This window comes from Polypterus senegalus, chromosome 17 (genome assembly GCF_016835505.1).
Source record: "Polypterus senegalus isolate Bchr_013 chromosome 17, ASM1683550v1, whole genome shotgun sequence".
Lineage (NCBI taxonomy): Eukaryota > Metazoa > Chordata > Cladistia > Polypteriformes > Polypteridae > Polypterus > Polypterus senegalus.
In genome coordinates this window covers 99479841-99504359 of record NC_053170.1, presented here as the reverse complement: position 1 = coordinate 99504359, position 24519 = coordinate 99479841, and the positions used below count along the sequence as shown (strand labels likewise).

The 24519-nt window shown below is 47.1% G+C and overlaps 2 protein-coding genes across 3 annotated transcripts in view; one reads left to right on the top strand and one right to left on the bottom strand.

Annotated features, from left to right (window-relative positions):
* LOC120517738 (glucagon-like peptide 2 receptor) overlaps positions 1–4546 on the top strand; it is a 40331-nt gene extending 35785 nt beyond the window's left edge. Inside the window, exons 11-14 of one of the 2 annotated variants that reach the window (XM_039740201.1) lie at positions 978–1113; positions 1481–1522; positions 2670–2861; positions 4234–4546. In XM_039740201.1, coding sequence (XP_039596135.1) covers positions 978–1113; positions 1481–1522; positions 2670–2861; positions 4234–4302 — 439 coding nt within the window. In that variant the 3' untranslated portion in view covers positions 4303–4546. Of the gene's footprint in view, positions 1–977; positions 1114–1480; positions 1523–2669; positions 3324–4233 lie in introns of those variants that run through there. The other variant, XM_039740200.1, reaches the window with a different exon arrangement.
* A 9892-nt stretch (positions 4547–14438) lies between these two features.
* LOC120517389 (S-modulin-like) lies at positions 14439–22187 on the bottom strand. Its single transcript, XM_039739679.1, has 3 exons — positions 19970–22187; positions 19718–19829; positions 14439–16936 (listed from the first exon to the last, which is right to left on the bottom strand). The coding sequence occupies exons 1-3, from the start codon at positions 20348–20350 to the stop codon at positions 16821–16823; spliced, it is 609 nt and encodes a 202-aa protein (XP_039595613.1). The 5' UTR covers positions 20351–22187; the 3' UTR covers positions 14439–16820.
* Between the last annotated feature and the right edge of the window lie 2332 nt (positions 22188–24519).

The following is a 24519-nucleotide window of genomic DNA, read 5'->3' as shown; positions in this document are numbered from 1 at the left end:
GAACACACGGTTTGTCACTGTATTGCTGTGGTCTCCTCTCAGTTCAGAGGTGTGCAGCGTGGTGAGTCCTCAGCGTCTGGCTCCGAAGTGGTCTCCTCACAGTGTGAGCCAATAGGAGAACTTCACTAGTGAGCCACGCCGAGAGCGCCCACAGTACTGCCAGCTCTCTGGTCACGTCAGCTGAGCCCCCTCTCTGCTCTGTCAGCCCCCTGCTCAGCGTCACCACTACAGTCAGCAGTGGCCTGCATATGACGGACGATGGGCATCCTGGGGCCTTCTAATCTTGCTTTTCTCACCAGTGGCCCGTGTTTTGGACTGAAAGGATCATCTCCATTGCCTGGTTCGGTTTTCAATAGGGAACAGGATTCATCGCACAACTGGTGCCCAGTTTTTATCTTCAGCATCTCACTTCAGATGCCCACCTTTGATCAGCTGGACTGTCAGCCACCATACCCCGTCATAGCGTTCTGCTGTGCCCATCCCCTGCTGCCCTCTTCATCACGTGTCGTGTTCCAACTGTAAGTCTGCACTTGGCTGGATTGTACCCATTGTACTGGCACCACCTGCAGTGCCCCTTAAATCATTAGTCGGGCCCGTTGGTAGCAGTCTGACAGCTTTAAAGAGATGTGTCTCTTGAGGTCTGAAGGTGGACACTGAAGGAACTGGACATCAGGCAGGACATCACAAGCCACACTTCAGAGAAGCTGATGGCACAATAGGACACCAGGTCTGGATGAGATGCCACACCGTAGAGTAAACGGGCAGCGACCGGCTAGGATCTGAACCCAGGACTCTGCCACTGTAAGCTTGGCAGGCACACCCATTTGTTGGGTTTTATTACAGTGCGTTCAGAGCACCATTTTTATTAATGAAACTGAGGGGGGCGAGGGGTTTAATATAAAAATCTGAAACGATGAGGCTGTATAGGAACCCCAAAGTCTGATGAGTTCTTCTTCTTCTTCTTTTATTATCAACAGACTGGCACGAGCGACCCTTGTGTTAATTCCCTTGTTGGGCACCCAGGAGTTTGTCTTCATGTTTGTGACGGACGAGCAGGTCTCCGGCCGGCTGCACATCAGGCTCTTCGTCCAGCTGCCCATAAGCTCCTTTCAGGTCGGTGGCCGTTGGGTCAGATGATACTCGCTCAACGCTCACACGTTCACTCCTCGAATTGCTCAGTCACTCAGTCATTCCCTCTCTCATTTCCCTGTTCAATCATGTGCTCATTTTCTCACTCACTCCTTCATTCATGTACTTAATCATTCATTTGTTCACACTGTTCATTAATTCACTTTTTCATTCAGTCATTCGTTTATTGATTCTGTCACTCATTTATTACTCAGTTAATTCCTAACGTATTCATTCATTCATTCACTCCCTCATTTCCTTTTTCATTCATTTTCGGAGGCCAGTTTTTCGCAGAGGGGACTGCAGGTGGCAGTAAATGGGCGGCTGGTCACTTCTGCTTGTTTTCTTGCAGGGCTTCATCGTCTCTCTGCTCTACTGCTTTGCCAGCTGGGAGGTGAGTCACAGCCTGCCCGCCGTCGCCCTCCTCTGGTGAACGCATGGCATGACCAGTGAATGTCCGCATTAGCAGGCCTTGTGTTTTGTGCCGCTTGTTTCATTCACTGTGATGAGGGTCCGTCAGATGCCTGCTTTGAGTTAATGGAGCACCACAGAGATGGGCAAAGAGCCAGCAGAGGACTGGCACAGCGAGCACAGAATCAAAGTATCCGGCCTCAAACTAAACTCTAAAGTCATAGCGTAAGACTGAGGAGCGTTCCTGACCTTGCGGACCAGCACTAAGAAATCGGAAATCAAAAATCTGAGCGTATTTGTCATCGGCGACCTGAAAATTGCATAAAGCGACACTCCACGTGTCTGGATTTCAAAGTTTTGTGAACCCCTCTAATCTGTTTGGGGGGGTGTCAGTTAATGTGGCCCCGCCCACCTGATCACCGTTGCTGAATTCACCTACTGGTTTAATGTTTAACTGTCAGGGTGGAATCTCCTGCACAAAATAGGGTCCTAAAAACGAGGGCTTCCCTGGGTGCAGAGCACCAATAATGGGGGGGCTCCCAAAAAGCTTGACGTCTTGTATAACTGTAACTACACATCAGGACGAGTCGAGTGGTATGCCCTCTGTTGGCGGGGTTTTCTCATGCCGGTGAGTCGGGAGACGCCATGTTTAAAAAAGCCAAAGCGATTTCAAAGCATTAGAAGGAATTCTGACAAAATGTGATAAAATAAATAAATAGTAGCATCTGTGAGGACGGAGCACACCTCCTCCCACCCTGTGCTTCTTCATTGTCATGCAGTGAGAGAACACGGGGCGCTGTAATGTGGCAGAAGTGACACGTTAGGAAAGGACTGCATGGCGCCACATTCGGTAATTAAGTCACGTGATTTGAAGATTTGGTGCTTTTCCGTTTTTTCTTTACTCGCCTCAAAGGCTCAGTTATCGCATTTTTGCGTATTAAACATTTTTCTAACAGTGAGTCTCCTTCATAAGAATAACGCTAATACAACATCAGCTTCACAGCTTCCTCTGTGGTGCCCAGTGGCTTTAGCACAGGCCTCATTTTGGACTGGCGGATGGGTCGTCAGTGTTAGGATTGTTGCGTCGCCAACTGAGCTTGTTAACCGCGCGTCTTGTCCTCCGTTCCCAGGTGCAAGCCGAGCTCAAGAAGCGCTGGAGGCTCTTCCTTTTCACCCACCAGAACGAACAAGCCAGCTGCTTCCTGGAGAAACCTTTCAAGTACCTGGGGAAATATTCCAGCGGGCGGCGCACCAACCACTACTTCAATCAGAACGAGTGTTACGGGGACGTGAAGAGGCCCTCAAACGTCCAACTCCTGCAGGTCACCACAAACCCCACCGGCAACCTCTGCCCGGCCGGCCTCAACGAGGGCCAGTGTTATACCAGAGGGGGCAGCCTGTCGAGCAGCGAGTGGGACGGGACGCTGGGCGAGACCGTGGAGGAGATACTAGACGAGAGTGGCATGTGAGGAGGAGGAGGAGGAGGAGAACGGACAATTTATTAAAGACTGTAATTTATAGGGATTTCCGACACTGAATGACGATTTGCAGTAATGCCGTTTCAACGTTTGTAAGATATGGCAACATTTAAAAACACGTGAAGGCCGCAAACGTGCTTAAATGTAATCAAAGCGTAAAACTGCAGGTTCATTTCTAGAGGTTTCAAGTGTGTGGTAACGTAATATAATACAAAATTAGAGCTTCGTGCAACGCTTCAACGTCGACTATGGATGACAGGTGTACTGTGTTATTATTATTGTTATTAAAGTATTCTCTAAATCTGATGAGAAGGTACGCGTTTCAATCCTGGACAGTAAGGTGTCGTGCCGTGTTAGCCATTATGAACGTAGTGAGACATCAAGCAGAATGACCCCTTCTATTGGCTAACTGAACAGACAACAATATGCCAGCTTTCGAGGCAACTCAGGCCCCTTCTTCAGGCGAGATGTCATACAGAAGCTGGAGTTCCCTGTGTTTATATGCCCGGCCACAGACAGACAGACAGACACGTCACCGATGTCCAAAACACACGGCTCCCCCACTCACACACTCCTCCTCAGTCTTTTCCTCTCTTCGGCCACCTCCACTCCTCCTCCCAACTTCGGCTCTTCGATTTGAGGGGGGGGCGGCCCTCCTTTCATCCCGGTGCTTGGTGATGGTCTTCTGGTGGTACTTCCTGGTGTGGCGGAAGTGCTGCCCTTGCACCCGCAGGCACTCTGGGCGTACACAGTTCCTGAAGCCGCAGCACCTACTGGTGTGGCAGAAGTGCTGTCCTCCAGGGCTCGGGAACCATCCTGGCAGCCCCTTGGTTGGGCCAAGGACCCCCACAGGGTTGAGCTTCCCAGCTCTGTGTCTGTGGCCGGAGGCTGCCCTCTTGTATCCAGGGAAGATATTGCCCCTTTCCTGGTTCTTCCCTGATCCAGGCGTCCCGGTGGGGCAAGGTCCCTGGTCGTCTGCCACGATACACTCTAGGACAAGTAACACCTGGGTGAAAATCAAATCTCAGGAGGTACCACAATTCACTGACCACATCAACTCAGTGGACAAACACGTCCAGTTCACTAGGGTGGACATGAAACGGGACAGGATTGTGAAATTTCCATCAGCAATGGGGGGGACATTTAAAAGTTGACGTGTACCGTAAACCGGCGCATACAGATCAGTATTTAAAGTTTGACTCTCACCATCCGCTAGGTGTCATCAGGACTCTACAACACCCCACCCAGAGGGAAGCAGAAGAACGTCCTATCAAAAAGGCCCTGAGAAAATGTGGTCATCCCAGCTGGACTTTTGTCAAACCAGGGAAGACACCTACAGAATCCTCCAAGCAATCCAGGAGAGAGGAAGGACAACCGCTGACTAAGCAAAAACCTCTGGTGATCCCTTATGTGTCAGGAGTATCGGAACAGCTGAGACGCATGTTTTCAAAACGCCTGGGGCCTCATGTTTGAATGGTGCGTATGCACAGAAATGTTGCGTAAGAACATTTCCACGTTCAAATCACGATGTATAAAACCTAAACTTGGCATAAAGCAGCTCACATTTCCACGGTAGCTCATATCCCGTCATACGCAAGTTCTCCGCTCGGTTTTGCAGACTGGCGGCACCCAGCGTCAAAGCAGTGCCACTGTTCCTGTGTGGTTATCCATTCTTTTTTAGATCAACATCCCTGACGTGGCTTTAAAAATACACTGAAATGAACCGTGTATTGTTTATTAGTTTAAGGTATCTGATTGTAATTAACATGTAACAATATAATGGACCACAGAATGGTCAAACTATTCTAAATACCATAGCTGCTTTAGCGTTGTTACTCTCACTGCACCTTGGATCCCACAGCGGATCATCCTTTTCCATATTACTCTCACTGCACCACTCGGAGTATTTATATCACTGTGTCTGAGTGGGAATCACAGCAGCTGATCAGAAAGAGAATCAGCGGGATACAGCATCAAGCACACGCTGCTTCAGCCATGAACACAGTCTATTTGAACTGCTCTCATACGACAAACACTTCAGAGCCTTTCCTGTACGGACCTCGCAGTTCACAAACAGTTTCATCCCAAGAGCTCTAAACACACTCAGTCAGTCCGCCAAGTGCTCCTCGTAGACCTGTCTGGACTTATGAGTACAGTCACCTCACTGGAAACTGGCACTACAGTTATAATATTACACAACCTGAGCCACTTTATTTTTTTTTAGTTATTACGAGAGCTGTAATATCACGAATGTAATGGATTCTGTGTCCTGTCGGAGGAAGAGAAAGCCCGTTTAAGAAGCGCGTAGTGATTCACACACATACAGCACATAGACGATCAAACACAAAACAAAGCATTTAACGTGCTACTTTAGTTACGATGGGATTTGAGAAACTGGTTAATTAAACGATTTTAAGATGAAGTTTATGATGTTCTACTTTAATGACAAAATAAACTACGTGATTAAAGTGGAAATTTCGAGATTAAAGTTGACATTTCGTGCTTTTTTCCCACTGTGTGCCTATTTTTTTTCCTCTGTACCCTAATAAGCTTTCATATGACACTCAGACGGTGGGCTATGACTTGCCTTTTCATGGCGACTTTGGTTTTTTATTTCAGGCACTGTGCGACTTTGTGAACTTGAGCTTTCAAGTTTCTCCGACACTCTGTCACTTGATCAGCTTCCTTTTGTTATTTATCCCACTGTTTACACCAACAAACAGTACGTTTTTTCTTTGCTTCCACTTGGTATTCGCTGAAATTCTTCTATTCCTCCTCGTGCTTTTGCCATTGTCTTTTTCACAGAGGGCTATTTAAATTGATTTGCATATTCAAAGAGGCGTAATTCTGGGAGGAGACGTGGTGGGACAGCAGGCACGTGCACGAGCGTTACTTTTCATGCTGACCGGGATTTATGTAGCGGAAGAATGAGGAAGTTGGCGTACGCACCGATTTATGCATCTGGATTTTTTTGTGCATAAGCACATTTCCGCTTTTGTGCTCACGCCATGTTAGAGTGTGAATTCTACACATGGCGTTATGCATGAGGCCCCAGGTCTCGATGGCTTTCGAACCCCAAAACACGATATGGCAAAAATTGGTTCACCCCAAGGACACACAGAGTAATATAGTTTATGCAGTGAAGTGCCAAGAGGATTGGCGTGAATCATACATCGGGGAAACGAAACAACCACCGGCGAAGCAGATGGCACAACACAGAAGAGCGACCTCGTCAGGCCAGGACTACGCAGTCTATTTACATCTACGGGACAGTGGTCACTCCTTCAGTGACGAAGATGTGCACATCCTGGATGGGGAGGAACACTGGTTTGAGCGAGAAGTCAAAGAGGCCATTTATGTGAAAAAGGAACGACCCTCTCTGAACCAAGGAGGGGGCCTAATGGTACATCTCTCACCATCTTGCAATGCGGTGATTGCAGCCATGCCCCCAACTCTCTGTCAATGGTACTCATGGACAATTTGCATATCATTGATCACACGGCCCATTGTTAGTCAATGATGCTGGTTCGGTCATTAGGCCAAGGTACTGTTTATAAGGTTGAAGAAATCTGCAGTCAACTGAGACCGAGGAAGTCACTTGGATGAGTGATGATGAGTGTCCAGATGAATAGAATCAACTTTTTAGAACAAGTAACAACATTGGTAAATCTTTAAGTGAGACTTCTTAAATGTAAAAAATTAATAGACCCCTTCAGGCTAAGGGTCATTTAACAAGAGAAAAGAACAACGTATGGTCAAGATCTTTGGATAAGAGATCTGTCCAATAAAGTCTTTTGAATTTCCATACAATGTGGGTCTGTAGTCAGGTTGTCTGTCAGTCTGAGGGATGCAAACAATCCTCATCGCTGGCCATAAGACCCACGTCTCTACTCACACCATGTTGTAATGTGTTACATTTTAGCCTGAGTTTGACTTCCCATTCTTTTCTCTCTTGCTGTGTTCTGAAGTTGCCCATAAGCCCTGTGACTTTAAAGTCCCTCTCACAGTGTCCATGGCTGTTGAAGTGGGCCGCTGCAGGAACATCTGTGTTGCCACGTTTAATGTGGCACCTGTGGACATTCATTCTCAGTTTCTCCCACACAGAGTGCAGTGTCAGGACATTTCATGCAGGGAATGAGGTGGACCACATTGGATGATCTGCAGGAAAATGACCCCTTTATGCGATGTTCTGGTCGGCAGGGTGGTATAGCTACACGGGCTGTATTAGAAATGTGGGCACATCTTTTCTGTACGCAAAGAGATGTGCCATTTTTTGTTGGTTCACTTAGGGAGCTTCGGACAATTAGTTGCTGCAGGTTTGGTGGTGGTCTTTATGCCAGGATGGGAGGTTCAGGAAATCCGTATTTTAGTGTTTGGTCCTTGTTTAGCATTGGCTGAAGTTCTTTTATGATTTTTCAAAGTACTTCAAGATGTGGGTTGTAGGTGACAACAAGGGGGATGCGGTTCTTGTTGTCTTTGTTTTTATATTCCAGAAGGTTGTCTCTGGGTATGGCAGTCGCTCTTCTTATTTGAGTGCCTGTTGTTTTGGGGGTATAACCTTGTCTGATGAAATCTCGTCTGAGCTCCTGCAGTTGTTTATCCCGGTCTGAAAATAATGGAGCGCCTTATATGCTTGGGACCAAACACAAATACACCGTGGAGGAGTCGTGATGCCCGGCGGTGTGCAAATCCCTCTTCCCTGTGCCCAGCGACCGCGTCCTGGTGAGGGATAGAAGCAGTAATTTGGGACTCGTGTGAGTGTGTTGGGTTGATGTGAAGGTTTTGACTTTGGTGTCAGTGCCAGCTTTCAGTACCTCAATACCCGTTCACAAGCAAATAACGGATAACTCCAAATGCTGCCCTCCGCTCTTGTCTTACTCCTTGATGCGCGGCACAGTTGTTCGCCCGTCTGGTGGCGCCCTCCTATCACGTCAAAGCAAGTCCAGTTTGCGTTGAAGAAATTCGGGCCGGAGGAGGCCCTTGTGAAGTCTCATCATGTCTGCGCCATTATTTTTTTGTATTTTGCGATTTTACTGGATTGTTTTGAACCCATGTTCTGTTTTTGTGACTCTCCCTCCTGGATTTTGGATCGGGACTTCTGTGCCTTTTTTGCTGTGTGCCACAGAACATTTTTATGAGAATAAACTCTCTTTGGTTTCCCTTTTTGTGCCACTAGCTGGCGTTTGACAGTAAATCAACCCCCATTTTAGATATCTCGAGTCATTGATGGGGACTTCCGTGCTTGGGATCTCTCAGGCAGGGATGGCATAATGAAACGGGCAGTTTCAGTGCCAGCCACAGAGGAGCCACCGTCACTTGATCTCCATTCTGAAAAGCGATGGAATGAGCACAAATCCACAGGGTCCGTGCCGGCGAGCAGCACACAGTGCCACGATATCGATGGCGATGATTTACGATGTGTACGGGCAGCCTGACAATGGGGGAACAAGCTTAGCTTGGAAACGATAAGACTTTAAGGTCCTGTAGACCCCATTAGAAGAGGCCTGGTCGTTTTTAACGCTTGGTTCACTTCAGAACATAATGTCACACGGCAAGTAGCATAGACTGGGAAAATCTCCTGAAATCCTGTAAGAAAAATGGATGAGAAGATAACATGGCGGCTACTTGAAATCTCACACTTGTGCCAGACTTACACCCCGGGGCTCGGCCTGTCCTGTTGTCACCAGGCGTCCATGTGACCCCCCAGCTGATGGCGTGCAGAATCGGAGACAGAAGCTGTCCTGTTGGCCTGCCCTGCATGTCGGCCACTAGCGTGCAGTTTCCTTGATTTTTGAGTTCTTTGCTTTCAGATATTTTTCTTTCTGTTCGGATGTTCTGGGTATTTAGACGGCCATTTACTGATAAGCAGAGGATTTATGGGTCAGGCAGGGATTTGTAACGCTAAAGTGGGCAGCTCGTTTCTGCTGCCTTCTGCTCCGCTTGTCGCCATTCCGGTACCACTGAGAGAGCAAACTGCACGGAAAAAGTGGATAAAGAAAAGTAAGCATTTAAAGATGAAGAACAACGACAAATGGCTTAATTTCCTTTACGTGTAAATCTGACTGACGCTACTGAACTTTTCAAACGATCAGGAAATTAAACGATGAGATCAGTTAAATGGCGTGACTCCGGCTGGGATTTCTGTGTAAATACGGTTAAGTCAGACCTGGGGTGACATTTTGTGTTAAGCCCGAATAGCTCTTGGGACGGGTGGCGCAGTGGTAGCGTTACTGCCTTGCAGTCGGGTGACGAGGTTTGCACCCTTGTGTGGCCTTTGCATGTTCTCCCCGTGTCTGTGTGGATTTCCTCCAAGCTCTCCGGTTTCCTGCCTTCTTGGCATTTACCCCAAACTTGACTTTACGGTGCAAAGCCTGAATAACTCTGGGGACAGCATTCTCCTGCCATCTTCCTCTTCACCTTTATCCAGTTGACGTGCTTGATGATCCTTCTCCCTCCAGCTAGGCCCTGCACCTCCTCTTTCAGATCTTCTTTTACTTTATTGGCCTGCCGCACTTTCTTCTGCTGCCATCTAGTGGATAAAACAACACCACACTGCCAAAAAAAACTCGGGAACATCTCTATGTGTTTTGCCAGTCTGAGGTCTTCTTCTTCTTCTTTTGGCTGCTGCCGTTAGGAGAAATCATCTTCTTCCATATCTTCCTGTCCTTGTCATCTTGCTCTGTCACACCCGTCACCTGCATGTCCCCTCTTGCCTGGCAGCTCTATCCTTAGTACCCTTCACTCATTATACCCAGCATCTGTCCAAACCAACGCCATCTCGCCTCTCTGACTTTGTCTCCCAACCGTCCCACCTGAGTGGACCCTCTTATGTCCTCATGTCTCATCCTGTCTATCCTCGTCACCCCCAATGCCAACCTTCACATCTTTAACTCTGCCACCTTCAGCCCATATAACATAGCTGGTCTCACTAGCGTTCTGTAGACCTTCCCTGTCACTCCTGCTGTCACCAATCACTCCTGACACTCTTCTCCAGTCACTCCACCCTGCCTGCACTCTCTTCTTCACTTCTCTTCCACACTCCCTGTTACTGTTGATCCCAAGTATTTAAACTCCATGCCCCTCATCCTCACCACTCCACTGACCTCCTTCTCATTCACACACACGGATTCTGTCCTGGTGGTCCTACTGACCTTTATTCCTCTCCTCTCTAGATATATTCAATATTCATGAATATTCATGAGTGGGGCGGGGCCTTCACCCAAATCACCATGGCGGGTCACTGAGGGAGACTGAGCCACTGGTTGAATCAAGTGACGGTGATGACGACGTGAATTGGTTGTCAGAGTGAAACTGTGGCACCGTATGACCGCTGTGATGTTTTGTAGGGGAATTTGGTCGCCTGTGGTGCAGGTACGTTGCTTGGCAAAAAAAAAAAAAAAAAAGGGTAAAATGATTACGACAAGAAAGACGTCAGCCCCCTGAGCACGGCTCACAGTGCGGCAACCGTCGCTCATGTGGGAGAAAATGTGGAAGTTGCCGTGTCGATTGTGAGGGTCAGGCCCCGACCTTCTACCCTCTCAAAGCAGAAAAGAAAATATAAGAAAAGCGCGCAAAGAGACGATTGTGATGCCAGGCTGTGCGCTGGTGACGGTCTTAGAACAAATCACATGACAGACGTGTGCTAAATCGGCATCAGTACAGCGGTGGGCAGACATGTCCTGCTGGATTTATTGTGACGCTTACACATTTTGGTTACGCGTGCTTTAGAACCGTCTTTCCAGTTAAACAAAACCCTACAGCCACTGGGGGGCCACTGGGCCGGGACCTTGAGGACCGCTGCTGCAGTATGGCATAACGGCCCACCGGGGAGGATTAAGGCCTTGAAAAAGGGTCACGTGCTCCAAAGCATCCGGATCAGAGCCACCACTAAAGAGTCTGAGTGACGAGCCCCCACAAGCCAAATGACCCGAACCGTCTTTGTCTGTCACGCGTGCAACACGTGAGCTTCGCACATCGACTCGTGCTTCAGCGCGACAACAACACTCAATCCGCCCCAGGAGTCTGAAAAGACACGGAAAACAAGTCAGCTTCAGAACGGAAGAGCAAGGGCAGCAATCAACTAGAAAACGAAGGAGATGAGCCAGCGCTGTCCATCGGGGGGTCTCGGACTCGGACCTCCGCTCTGGCCGCCCGCACCTCTTCACTTCAGCCATTTTCTTAACTGGTCTCCCGTCGTTACCGGCGCTTTTCATTTTAACTGAATTGCTGTGTAAGATTGAGAGCCCTGAATTGTCCGTTTTTTTTTGAATCTCAACAATAAAGCGCTGCTAACTTGGGGGGTCCCCGCCACCCCACTTCGTAATTAGATGTCGTTAATTTGGTGACGGCGCCTCATTTGCTTTCCTCTGATTGCACCATCCCTATGTTTTGTGGAGCACAGCAGATTCATCTATATATATAAAATTCTTTTCGCGTTTGAAACGGAAATTACGTATGACCACAGAACATGATACAGGAACTAATCGCTTTGTTTGTGGACGCCATTTTTATATCGTCTTTACGAATTGTCATTATTTGTGTGAGAGTTACTTTACTGATATTGAAAAGAAGTAAACACCAACACGCCGATCAATCCCATAGAAGTGCGCCCCGCGTCGCCCTCCCCTCTCGACTCCAGCGCTGAGCCGTCCGCTGCCAGGCGCGTTCTGACGGAGGAGTTTTACTTATTCGTCCACGTGACTGTCGCGGAAACTGCCACATTGTAACTTTATTTTAAATTGCCAGTACTGGATAGTAGAAGAGATGAGGAAGACAGCTTTGCGTCTTTCTACTTTTTAACTGCGCCGAGCTGTAAACAATGTGAAGACGAGACCGCCTTCAGCGGCGAGGGGTCGTGACAACAAAGTGGACCCTGGGAGGCGCGGAATGTCGGGCTGCTCCTCCGGGTCGAGAGTTTCGCGCGGCGTCCTCGCTTCTCACACTGCTTGTGACACCTCGAGTGGAAATCTTTGCTAATGAGTGCGATCGGCGCCATCGAAGCAAAACTCTCTTTGTAAACTGAGCTGCACAGCTACTTACAGTCCCTCGAGGTGAGTTTGGGTCACTAAAACTCCGCAACATTCAAGGTTGCTTTTGTGGTGAATTCTTTTAAGGAGACGGAAGGGTTTACATCTAAGAAGACGTACCGACCTCTTCATGTTAGGCTTTGGACTTGGGAATTGTTTGGACCTTCTGCCCGTTACGCACGGAAGGGCAGCGTCCACATTTCTCTTTTAAATCACAGGCACGTAGTGCAAGGTTGTCAGGCAGACATTCACAGGATTGCATAGAAAATGTCATTTCTGTACCACAGCGCTCGTGTGGCGCCTTTCACAAGGGATCTCCCGCCGAGAGATGACCCAAATACGTTTAAACCGCCGGTAGTGCTGCTTACCTGCTGTGTTATAGCGCCTTTAAAATGCACTCCAGTACTGCTCGGTGTGTCTTTACTTCTTACATGCTAATGTTTTACTGTTTAATAATTTATAGACTACATTTTATTTTGTTCCCTTGCACTCAGTGAGCAAAGCCACTGGGTAATCAGCTAGTAATTATTAATAATTAATGCTAGGGGGCTTCACTCCCTGCTCGCTTTGCTCGCCAGCCCCCCGTTTTTGTTTTTGCACACTTTTAAGATTTTTTTTATCTTATCTGATCTTTTATTTCAGAACTTCTGTAAAAAAACAATATTTGGAATCTTTGGAGTCCCCGCGTGATGAATCTTTTAAATGTGTAATGACTTTGTACCCGGGCGGCACGGTGGCGCAGTGGTAGCGCTGCTGCCTCGCAGTTAGGGGACCCTTAAGGGTTCACTTCCCGGGTCCTCCCTGCGTGGAGTTTGCATGTTCTCTCCGTGTCTGCGTGGGTTTCCTCCCACAATCCAAAGACATGCAGGTTAGGTGGATTGGCGATTCTAAATTGGCCCTGGTGTGTGCTTGGTGTGTGGGTGTGTTTGTGTGTGTCCTGCGGTGGGTTGGCACCCTGCCCAGGATTGGTTCCTGCCTTGTGCCCTGTGCTGGCTGGGATTGGCTCCGGCAGACCCCCGTGACCCTGTGTTCGGATTCAGCGGGTTGGAAAATGGATGGATGGATGGACTTTGTACCCTAATTCAGGATAAGTGTCTGCGTTTGGAATTTCAGCACAGAAGACAAAACGATCTTCATCATCAGCAGTTCATATTTTTTTTTTGCAAAGTAACCAAACCTCCGTTTTTGAAATTCTCTTGACTTAAACTTCAAAGCCTTACAATATTTACATCCTTCTGACATATCACCTGTGTCCATATATTCGATCTCTATTCGCCTTTTCGGTATTTCTCCCAGTAATCATTTCTCTTTCTTTGCGCTAATGCGATCTTTACTTTCTTTGTTTTGACCCTGTCGTTTTTTTCTGCTTTCATATTCTGTGTCTCGCTCTGCTTGTGTTTCTGCAAGTCTTTTGAATTCCACTGTTTTCATTTTCTCTAACCTGCTCTGCATGTGTTTGGCCTCCTTGTTTTTTAACCTTTTTATGACGTTTTACTTTGTTTGTTTTCTGCTCTTTGTGTTTTATTTCTGACCTCGCTTTATCCTGCTTTTCTTTCAATGACGACTGGTCCGTGGTGATTATTTTCCCTTTTTCAACTAATAATTTCCATTTGTTTGCGCTCCTTTCTTTTTTTTTATACTTTCTAATCTTCCTACTTTCATATTCTTTAACTTTCTCCACTTGTGTATCGCGCCTTTCGAATTCCGCTGCTTTCATAACCTCTGACCTGCTCTGTACGTGTATAGCGCCAACATTTGTGAACACCTTCACGAAGTTCTACTTTGTCTCTTAATTCTGAGCCCGATTGGACCTGCTTTTTCTTTCCAGTTCCACTTGTTCCGGGCTGATAATTACTTTCCTTATTTTCTGAATTTGCACCTCGATTATTCTTTTTCTTTTTTGCCCTTTTTTCACTTTTGAGTCTCTTATCTCCACGCTGCTTTCTTCTTCGCTTGGTCGTCGACGTTTTATTTAGTGTCTTTATTTCTAAAGCACTTTAAAAACAACATCAAGGCTGACCAAGTGCTGTTCTATAAAAACCCAACATATCAGACACACAATAACCAAAGGGTAAAGAAACAGAAACGCATACGAGCTGAAGAGATTCATAATAAAAAGTACACAGATAGTCCGCGTATCATACTGGGTTATATAAAGGCCAGGGAGTGAAATAAAGTTAAAGACCGCAAGTGAAGGAGCTCGCCTAACGTGCAACGGCAAATCGTTCCCGAGTTTTGGAGCGGCCACTAAAAAAGCCTGATCACCTCGGAGTTTGCATCGTGTCTTAGGAACACTTAAAAGCATCTGGTCTGCTGACCGGAGAGGGCGAGACGGTACATAAGGGGGCAGCAGTTTACGACAAATAAAATGGGGCACAACCATTACAGGATTTAAAAACAAATACAAGGATCTTAAAATGGATTCGAAAATGAACTGGAAGCCAGTGAAGGGAAGCCACAATCGGGGTAACGTGCTCATGCTTGCTTGTGCCAGTTAAAAATCGAGCAGTGGCATTTTGCACCAGCTGTAGGTGAGTAATGGAGGCCTGGCTAAATCCACAAAGAAGCGCATTGCAGTAATCTAGACGAGAGTGAGAGAGACGTTATAAAAGCAGGTGTCACTGTTTCAGAATTTGATTTTGGACCGTTAAATACGTTATTGATGACGATCCCGTATTTGTCCCGTTACTAGCCAGGTGTTATGGTTTCACCCCCTCTAGTGGGCATTACGGGAAGTGCTGTTTGGGATTTGCGAGCTTTGGATCTCCAAGTTTGTGGCTTAACATATAAGAGGATCTCATGGTCTATCGGGTCAAAGGCAGCTGTTCAATCCAGAAGCATAAGTAGTGGACGGTCACCAGAGTCCAGTGTTAAAAGAATAATATCATTAAAAACCTTAACAGAGTTTTAAACCGACTAGAACACGTCCAGAATTGCATGTTCGTCCAGGAAGGACTTCAGTCGGGTATAGACGATAGAGGATTAGATAGATTAGATAGATAGATAGATAGATAGATAAAATTTGGCGTAGTAGGCAGGAGTTTGGACAAAAAAGGTAGCTTTGAAATCGGCCTAAAGTTAGACATGACAGAGTGGTCCAGACTCGTTTTTTTCAGCAGTGGTTGCACAACAGCATGTAGGCACCACACTTGAGGTTAAACTACTATTAATAATTGTAAGAATAGAAGGTTTTATCGATAACGTCTTGTCCTTATACACTTTATATGCGCTGAGAGCCCTGGGTCTGCGTGTGCTCAACGCCTTTACACGACTGAGTGCGTTGCTGCCCGGGCTCTTATTTATTTGTAAGTCGGGCGCGTCTTGTGAGAATGTCATGTTCTACGTCATCGTGAGACGGCCCTGGTCAATCTCTTGGCACAAAGTCTCTGTGCTCTGTGCCAGTCTCTCTAGTCTCGCGGGTCTTTTAAGTGTCTTCCGTGATCTTAACATGAAGATCACGTCTCGTCGCCTTACTGTTTCTCTCCAGGATTTTTTTTTATAATACAGAGATAATATAGAATATCTAATCTAAATATGTTCGTGTATTGAATAAAGTTATCTTCCGATTGTGCATTGTGAGGGGAACACAGAGGTGCCCGTAGGCTCAGGTTAGCTGCTCGCCCGGTGGCTCACTTTGACTCTCGTTATCGTTTGACTGCTGCTTAAGTGAAAAAAAACCCAAAACACTTCAGGGGTCCGAGTCTTAAAAGCAAGTCAAATAAAATCTTTTAGCAGTGGTAACTCATTAAGAAAGTGGGCAGCCCTCGAGTGTCCGAGTTTGACACCCCTGCTCGGGAAGGAATCCGAGAACATTCCGCCGTTCCTCCTCAAACTTCCATCACCACCACAGCAGTCTGAACGAGAAGGTGGGCTGCCACTAAAGTCAAACCCTTTTCCTCCATTTACTGAGCTGGACACCTTGGGGTGTTTCGATCAGGCACCGGGCACACTCACTCGCTCACTCAGTCATAAACACCCGCAGTTTAGGGACATCACGGGAGGTGCCAGGTGGGCACAAAGAGAACGTGAAGCCTTTGTACAGAGCGGAGCTGAGCTAAACGCTTGTGCAAATGGGGGGCAGTAAAGTGGCATAGTGGTTGAGGCTGTGGGTTCGCTAATCCCACCACTGACACCTGTGTGACCCTCAGCAAGTCACCTGACCTGCCTGTGCTCCCATTGGAAAGACAGAAGAAACCGAGCCAACGGGTCAAACGGCGCCAGCCAAAGGAGTAGAGGCTGCCCCCCCGAGCACTGCGCCAGTGTGCCCCTCTCCGTCCACCAGATTCTCAGACGCACACCTTGGCACTGCCTTTGGCCCCAAATGATTTGTGCGCATGGATACAAGTCAATGCTGCCCGCCTGCAACCCAAAGACGACGAGGAATGAAGAGAAATGACCTTCACGCTTTAAGAGGATTTATTGGTCAGCCAGGGATTTGTAAAGAACCTTATTACATGGATTTTATAATAAGTCTGTCATGCAAAATTAAGGTTAGAATGGATGAAACACTGCATAAGCCTCTTTAAAAAAAAATAAAAATAAAGAAGGGCTTGAGAATTCTGCCTTTCTCATTGGATGGGGAGGATCACATGGGCATCCATCGTCTCCCAATGGGGAATCCGGAGGGTTTTCAGTTTCTAGTAAGGTACTAAGTGCGGTGCACTATAAAAAGAAATGGGCATCGAGAAGTTGACTTGCCATCGTGGGGCACCAGACCCCCCCGGCACCCCCCATACTGAAGCAGAGAGTCTTTGCTGTGAGGGGACGTGTTCTGCATCTAGTGCTTCTTCTCCTTTATCCTCTCCTTCACCTTCTGCGGTTCATACTGTATCAGCCGGAGAATTTCCTTGTTTTCCGTGATTCCCTGAATGAATTCTCCCTCTGAGAGTTTATCTGGAATGAAAAGAAACGAGCGAGAATTTAAAAGCTGGCAGAGCGAGAGCCGAGGTCAAGTTTGAGTTTGAACACAAGTGACAACTACGAATGTGCGGCAAATCCTGCAAATAAAAAACAGCATCGGTATACCTGCTACTGTCCAAAAAAAAAAACCACAAATAAAACAAAGGGCATACTATTGTTTACCGTAATGTGGGGTTAACACTGAACTGAGCGGCAAAGACAATTTAATCATTATCAGCAGTTTTAGGATTTACACGCTGCTGGCCTTGTCACACAAATCCTGCAAATCCTAATCCTAAACCGGGGAGTTTCAGACTCCACTAATTCTCAAAATGGCTAAAAGACATACGGACACACAGGACAGAAATAGCAAATGGACAAACGGGCCGACGTCACCGGGCATAGACGGGCGCAGCGCTGGGGCATTGCCATCTTGAACCCTGTCGATCGATTGAAGATTAGTAAGCAGGTAACTTCTTTATTATTTAACATCATTTGTCATATAACTGGCAATTCCGGTAGATACAAAGATGGAATTCCAGGACAGAATTCTGGGAATTTAAAGACGGACAAGAGATGGAAGGAAATGAGACGTGTGCAACTTGCATTGTTTGTACCCAGAGATTCAGATAAACTACAAATGGGAGAGGACAGCGATTGATAAATAGATAGATAGATAGAAATAATTTGGTATAGTAGGCAGGATTAGGTAGATAAATAGATAGATAGAATTTGGTATAGTAGGCAGGATTAAATAAATAGATATATAGATAGATAGAATTTGGTATAGTAGGCAGGATTACATAGATAGATATAATTTGGTATATGACAGACAGGTAGATAGATGTTAAAGGCTGCATATACAAAGCACTTAAGACATCATGCATGGTTTGACAATGGTATGATGTGTGTGTGTGTGTGTGTATATATATATATATATATATATATACAATGAACCCTTAGTAGAGTGACTTCAAAACAAACAAATCCACAACAGGCCACCAACTAACATTCAGAACAAAATGTGCCCTGAACTGAACATCTGTACAAAATTGAGCAGTGAGGTCCAACAATGCGGTTCTGTATACCAGTCCAACACACGTGGGGGTACCCAGTGCTGCCCGGGAAGGAGGCATCAGCTAAATTCTGGAATGAAGCAGAGCCTGTGGTCCTGTACCAAGGGAGAATCTGTGCACAGTTTGGCAGAGAGAAACTGAACGGTGTGGATGTGCATAGGAGACAAACACAAGACACAACACACAGTCAGCTTTATACATTTGATAGAGTGATATGTAAGGTACTTTATAAGATAAGGAGTAAAAGGCACAATACATGAAAAATAAAGCAACAAATACAAAACATTTCATCAATCAAGGGATATATATATTAAATGAGATAGATAGCTGATGTGAAAGGCATGACATAATACATAGATGGATAGGCAGCATGCCATCGTGGTTTAGGCTCTGGACCTCAAACCGTAAGGTTGTGGGTTCAAGTCCCACTAGTGACACTGCGTTATTCACTTCACCTGTCAGTGCTTTTAATGCTGAGACTGATAGGCGTAGTTAACTACCGTCATTCAATTCCGTAAGCTGTCTCCCACGTGCACACATGTGACTATAAATATATATACGTGTGTGTGTGTGTGTCCATGATAAATGGCGGACTATTCATCTAGCATGTGAGTCTAAGAGCAGAAGCATCAGCTTAACTGCCTTCAACTGCAGAAAAACTACTTTGACCTGTTAAACTGCCAAAACACAAAAATGAAAACTGAGTCGAGGCAAAGGAGTGAGAATCAAAGCCAGAATACCCGATACTGAACTGTCCACAAGCACTGGTTCACTACTTGAATCTGACAAAGCAGCTGAAACGTGAAGCCCTGAGCGAGTCGCATTAAACTGCCTGCAGTCTCAGTCCTGACCAGGCCTCAGACTGTCATGAGATAGATAGATAGACATGAAAGGCACTATATAATAGATAGATATTCATTTTAGTGTAGTCGGCAGGATCACAAAATTAGACAGATAGAATTTGGTAGAGTAGGCAGGATTAGATAGATAGATATGACACTATATGACAGATAGCCAATGTGAAAGGCACTATATAATACATAGATAGATGGGCAGCATGCCACCATGGTTAAGGCTCTGGACCTCAAGCCCTGAGGCTATGGGCTCAAATCCCACAAGTGACACTGTGTGACCCTGATCAAGTCACTTCCGTGCTCTAATCAATGTAATGAAGGGTATCTGAAATGCTGCCAGTCGCTTTGGGTAAAGGTGCCTGCCAAGCAGCAGCAGTGAGGCCTAACTGAAGGGCTGAAGGTGCCGTGTGGCAGATTGGCTAAGCAATGTATAAAGTGGATTAACGAGTACAACAGGGTGAGGACAGAGAGGGAACGCACCATATAACAGATACTGTACATCAGTTGCTCTTTTAGTCCGAATGTCGTCTAAAGCCCCCTTTCACATGCGGTCGTTTTTTCCAACTCTTTTATTTCCTCGTCTCCTGTAGATCGGTGGTTTTCATTTCCCGTGTGTTGCTGCACATGAGATCCATGGTCGTCATTCAGAGGCTCATGTAATTAATTTAAAGCAGCCGACTTGAGTAGTTGCGGATTAACATCATTCCAGTTAAGCCCACTTTCTTTCCATGAGCTTCCTGAGGACAGGGAGTGGCCGTTTATAATAAACACAAACAGAAGTGTCACCCTTCAGTCCCCCCGTGCCCCCCCATCCCGCCATACCTCGTCCTTCTGTTCAAGCTTACCGTTTTCCTTCTTGCCAAAGAATTGCCAGATTTTATCGGTTCTCTTCTCCGGCGTGTCTTCATCCTCTGGTAACTCGTCTTGGTCGTCAGGGCTGATCATTTTAAAAATGGCCTGAAAGGGACACAAACGAGAAGGACAAACGTCAAAGGAGACGAGGCAGCCGGCTACGCACACGACAAGCCTTTACATTTACACAACACCTCCCTCTTGTTTTACAGCACACTTCACATATCTCAAGGTGGAGACGTTACCGTGACGATCTCCAGGACCTCCTTTTTGTTGATGGTCCCGTTGCCGTCGACGTCGTAGAGCGCGAACGCCCACTCCAGCTTCTCGGTCGTTTTTCCGGAGGAGGTCAGGTGCAAAGCGATGATGTACTCCTTAAAGTCCAAAGTGCCATCCCCGTTGGTGTCGAAGCTTCTGAAGACGTGCTGCGCGTACGTTTTTGGGTCGGCGTCGGGGAAGAAGCTGGCGTAGATGTTTTCAAACTGCTCCTTGCTGATCCTCCCGGATGGGCACTCCTTGAGGAAGGACTGGTACCAGGTGCAGAGCTCCTCTTCACTGTACTTGGTGTTGAGCTTCAGGTCTTCCAATATTCCTTTGGAAAGGGCGCTGCTCTTGCCGTTTCCCATTCTGGACGCGCACGGCGGTGGGAGACGACCTCGGCGGGGACACGGGCGGCTTGTTTACATCTCGGGGAGGCTCGGGTGACCGCCTTTTAAATCCAGATTGGCTTTTAGTGGATTAGAGGGATAAGGACGTCAGTCATGCAGTAGCCCATCGTTTATTTATTTATTTATTTTTTGAATGGCAGGAAAAGCCAAAGCTTTTTAAGGAGCGCTAAGACTCCCACAACACGGAGAGCGACCCAGGTCAAGAGAGGACAGTTCAGATGTAATTTAGTAAGTGGGCATCCACCAGATTAGCAAAGCAGTGGAGCAGAAACGTCGCCCGTCTGATTCTCAAAATGCCAAGTGTTGGGTTGTGTAGGCTGGCAATAGGGGCTTCAGCGTTCCTAATAATATAATGTCTGACTTGTGGGAAGGTGTCATTATTAATTCTGGGCATGCCGAACAATCACGGGACACTAAGAAGAGGCAGACATCGAGCGATAAGGCAGCAGGTTGAATGAAACGGGAACGGAGCGGAAGGCGCAATCGGCTTTCGTAATCCCGAGGGGCGTGGAGATAAGCAGGAATTCATCCATCACGGCACAGCTTCAGCTACGGGGAAACTCGCCTGGGAGAGCCACTTCGATATACGATAGGCACAGACGCATGCTAGGGAATGATAATTAGTCCACATTTGAAATACGAAGAGCGTGAAAATCTTAACTCCCAACAACAAGAGCTGAAGGAGATGCGGACACCTGTCGTTTTTTAAGGGTTAAACGCCATTCCTCCCGCACCGCCATCTTGTAACAAACGTGGGGGTTCTGTCCCAGTCTGAGACCTCCAGAGATGCACCTTCAATGGAGCGCAAGACATGACCGGAGACGCCAAAGAGGTTTGGGGCAGCCGCCCATATAATTTGAACTTGATAAACGAGCGAGGTCTTGCAATACGAGTAGTACGTATTGGGAACGCGGCCCCCCAGGGGACGTGGATGCTCCTCTGAAACCCCCTCTTAAACAGTCATGGGGGATCAGCTGCTAGCCTCCAGCTTGCTGCCGGGCCGCACGATCTGCATCTCGTGGGGGGGCTTCAAACATTCAAAAGGCCGCCACTGAGCCAATGGTTGTTCTCTCTTTCTGCGGGATTGTGGGTAATCGTCTCCCATGGGTGTGCCTCACTTGTATAGTCAACATCCGTACGAGCGTATACCGTATACTGAAGTATCGCGACCACGTGTGTGTGTGTAACGATTCTTTTCTAAGGTAAAGTGTAGATTGACTTGTTTGATGTATTGTTACTTTATATTTTCTATTAATCATTTTTATGTGAATAGTTTTGGGTTGCGGAACGAATCATCTGAGTGTCCATTATTTCTTACGGGGGAATTCACTTTGCTATTCGAGGGCTTTGGATTACACGTACGTTTCTGAAACAAATTATGCTTGCAAACCAAGGCACCACTGTATTACTCCCTGGCGGCAAATTGGGTTTTTAAGCAAGAACGATGTGCACGGGTTCGAGTCCAAGACCAAACTGATTCTCTGGCACAAAGATGGCGGCTTTCAAGGGGAGTTGAGGAAATGACGTCATCGTAGGGGCCGGAACTGGAAGTGATGTCATAGAGACCGGGACCGGGAGTGGCATCCTCATCGTGGGGGGCCAAAAAAAAACGCTAACAATTAAAAAATGAAATGTCGTCATTGGTCCCTGGATCTGGAAGTGATTTCGTCGAGGCCAGAACCCAAAACCGGAAGTGACATTGTCGAGGGCCGAAAACGGAAATGACGACATCACGCCATCCCCACAAACCCATAACCCCCACCCATTGTCCCATAGGAACCGGAAGTGGCAAAATTTCCAATAACTGGTCTGCAGAGAAGTGAGAGAGAGAGTCGGCGCACTCCGGCATCACCTGGTCTGGCGTGGAACTGCTCTCATTCAAGCCCTTTAGCTGCCTCCCATGCGCATGTGTGTGACACTGTGTAGAAAATTTGAACACATCTAAATTATCAGTGGGGTGGGATCTGTCACTAGATTTGTTTCATTATTAAATAAGGCTCGCCTGCCGGGCGCATCGGAAGTAAGCACTACCACTCCAGGACACCAGGGGGTGCTGTCACCGACTGTATTAGCTCTTCTTTCACCCACAACCCAAGGAGGGCAACTGACTCCGCCCTTTCTGGTGCAGCCAATACAAAGCCGAGGCGCTCCCGGCAGGAGTTGTCTCATTTCGGAGAGAGCAGACCACGGGACGGAGCTCCTATGTGAAAACTGACCGCTCTACAGCGCCTCGAAGCACCCTCAGCCTTCCCTGGCTGATTTGCTTTTGGTTTTGCTGTAAATATTCGCACCATTGAGTGCCTGTTCATTCCTGGGACTCTGCAGTGATTAAAAGGGGTGATCCGGTTGACGTCCCAACATTTCCTTTGTGGACGTTGTGTTCCCTCGGTCGATGGCTCCTGCCATTCGTTGATTTTCTTATCCTGCGTACCCGGTTAAGGTCGGTGAGGAGCAGAAGGCTATTCCGGCAATACAGCTTGGAGCCCACTGGAGAAATCAACTGGAGTCGTGAATCACTCAGTTATCAGGATAGTGTGTGGGGGTAAAAGACTTTTTACAGTAGAGGGTTATAAATTAACCCAAAATACTTAAAAAAGAAGCTCACAGTTGGAGCTCACCTCATCTTCTTCTTCTCCCATTAGGGGTCGCCACAGCAGATCATCTTCTTCCACATCTTGCTGAACTCTGCATCTTGTTCTGTCACCCCCATCACCTGCATGTCCTCTCTCACCACATCCATAAACCTTCTCCTTCTCCCAGTATACCCCTCATCTCTCCTCTGCACGTCCAAACCAACACAATCTCGCCTCTCTGACTTTGTCTCCCAACTGTCCCACCTGAGCGGACCCTCTAATGTCCTCATTTCTAATCCTGTCCATCCTCGTCACACCCAATGCCAATCTTAGCATCTTTAACTCTGCCACCTCCAGCTCTGTCTACTGATTTCTGGTCAGTGCCACCGTCTCCAACCCATATAACATAGCTGGTCTCTCTACTGTCCTGTAGAGCCTCCCTGTCACTCTTGCTGATACCCGTCTGTCACCAATTACTCCTGACACTCTTCTCCACCCAGTCCACCCTGCCTGCACTCTCTTCTTCACCTCTCTTCCACAATCCCCGTTACTCTGTACTGTTGATCCCAAGTATTTAAACTCCTCCACCTTCACCAGCTCTACTCCCCTCATCCTCACCATTCCACTGACCTCCCTCTCCTTTACGCACATGAATTCTGTCTTGGTGGTCCTACTGACCTTCACTCCTCTCCTCTCATATCTCCACCTCTCCAGGGTCTCCTCAACCTGCTCCCTACTATCACTACAGATCACAATGTCATCAGCAAACATCACAGTCCATGGGGACTCCTGTCTAATCTTGTCTGTCAGCCTGTCCATCACCATTGGAGAGAAGGGCTCAGAGCCGATCCCTGATGTAATCTCACCTCCATCACTCCTACCGCAGACCTCACTATGGTCACACTTCCCTCGTTCATATCCTGTACCACTCTTACGTACTTCTCTGCCACTCCCGACTTCCTCATACAATACCACAGCTCCTCTCCGTCACCCTGCCATTTGCTTTCTCCAGGTCCACAAAGGCACAATGTAACTCCTTCTGGCCTTCTCTCTACTTCTCCAACATCATCAGAGCAAACATCACATCTGTGGTGCTCTTTCTGGGCATGAAACCATCCTGCTGCTCACTAATCATCACCGCACTTCTTAACTGACCTTCCACTACTCTTTCTCATAACTTCATGCTGTGGCTCATCAGTTTTATCCCTGTGTAGTTACTGCAGTCCTACACATCCCCCTTATTTGTGAATTTCCCCTATTAATAAAGTATCTATCTATCTATCTATCTATCTATCTATCTATCTATCTATCTATCTATCTATCTATCTATCTATCTATCCTTAAATATCGGCCAACCAGTACACTTCTTCTCTACTCTTCATCATCTTCTCACTTTCCAAGATTCCATTAAACAATCTGGTTAAAAACTCCACTGCCATCTCTCCTAGACACCTCCATGCTTCCACAGGTATGTCATCTGGACCAGCGGCCTTTCCATTCTTCATCCTCTTCATTGCTGTCCTCACTTCCTCCTTGCTAATCCGTTGCACTTCC

What these genes read in the sequence shown, in the direction of transcription:
- LOC120517389 (XM_039739679.1), bottom strand. Translation starts at nt 20,350, where the DNA reads ATGGGAAACGGCAAGAGCAGCGCCCTTTCCAAAGGAATATTGGAAGAC. An exon ending in AGGTCCTGGAGATCGTCACG is followed by an intron (nt 19,830 to 19,969) that starts GTAACGTCTCCA and finishes TGTCCCTTTCAG; the next exon opens with GCCATTTTTAAAATGATCAG. An exon ending in CTTTGGCAAGAAGGAAAACG is followed by an intron (nt 16,937 to 19,717) that starts GTAAGCTTGAAC and finishes TTTTCATTCCAG; the next exon opens with ATAAACTCTCAGAGGGAGAA.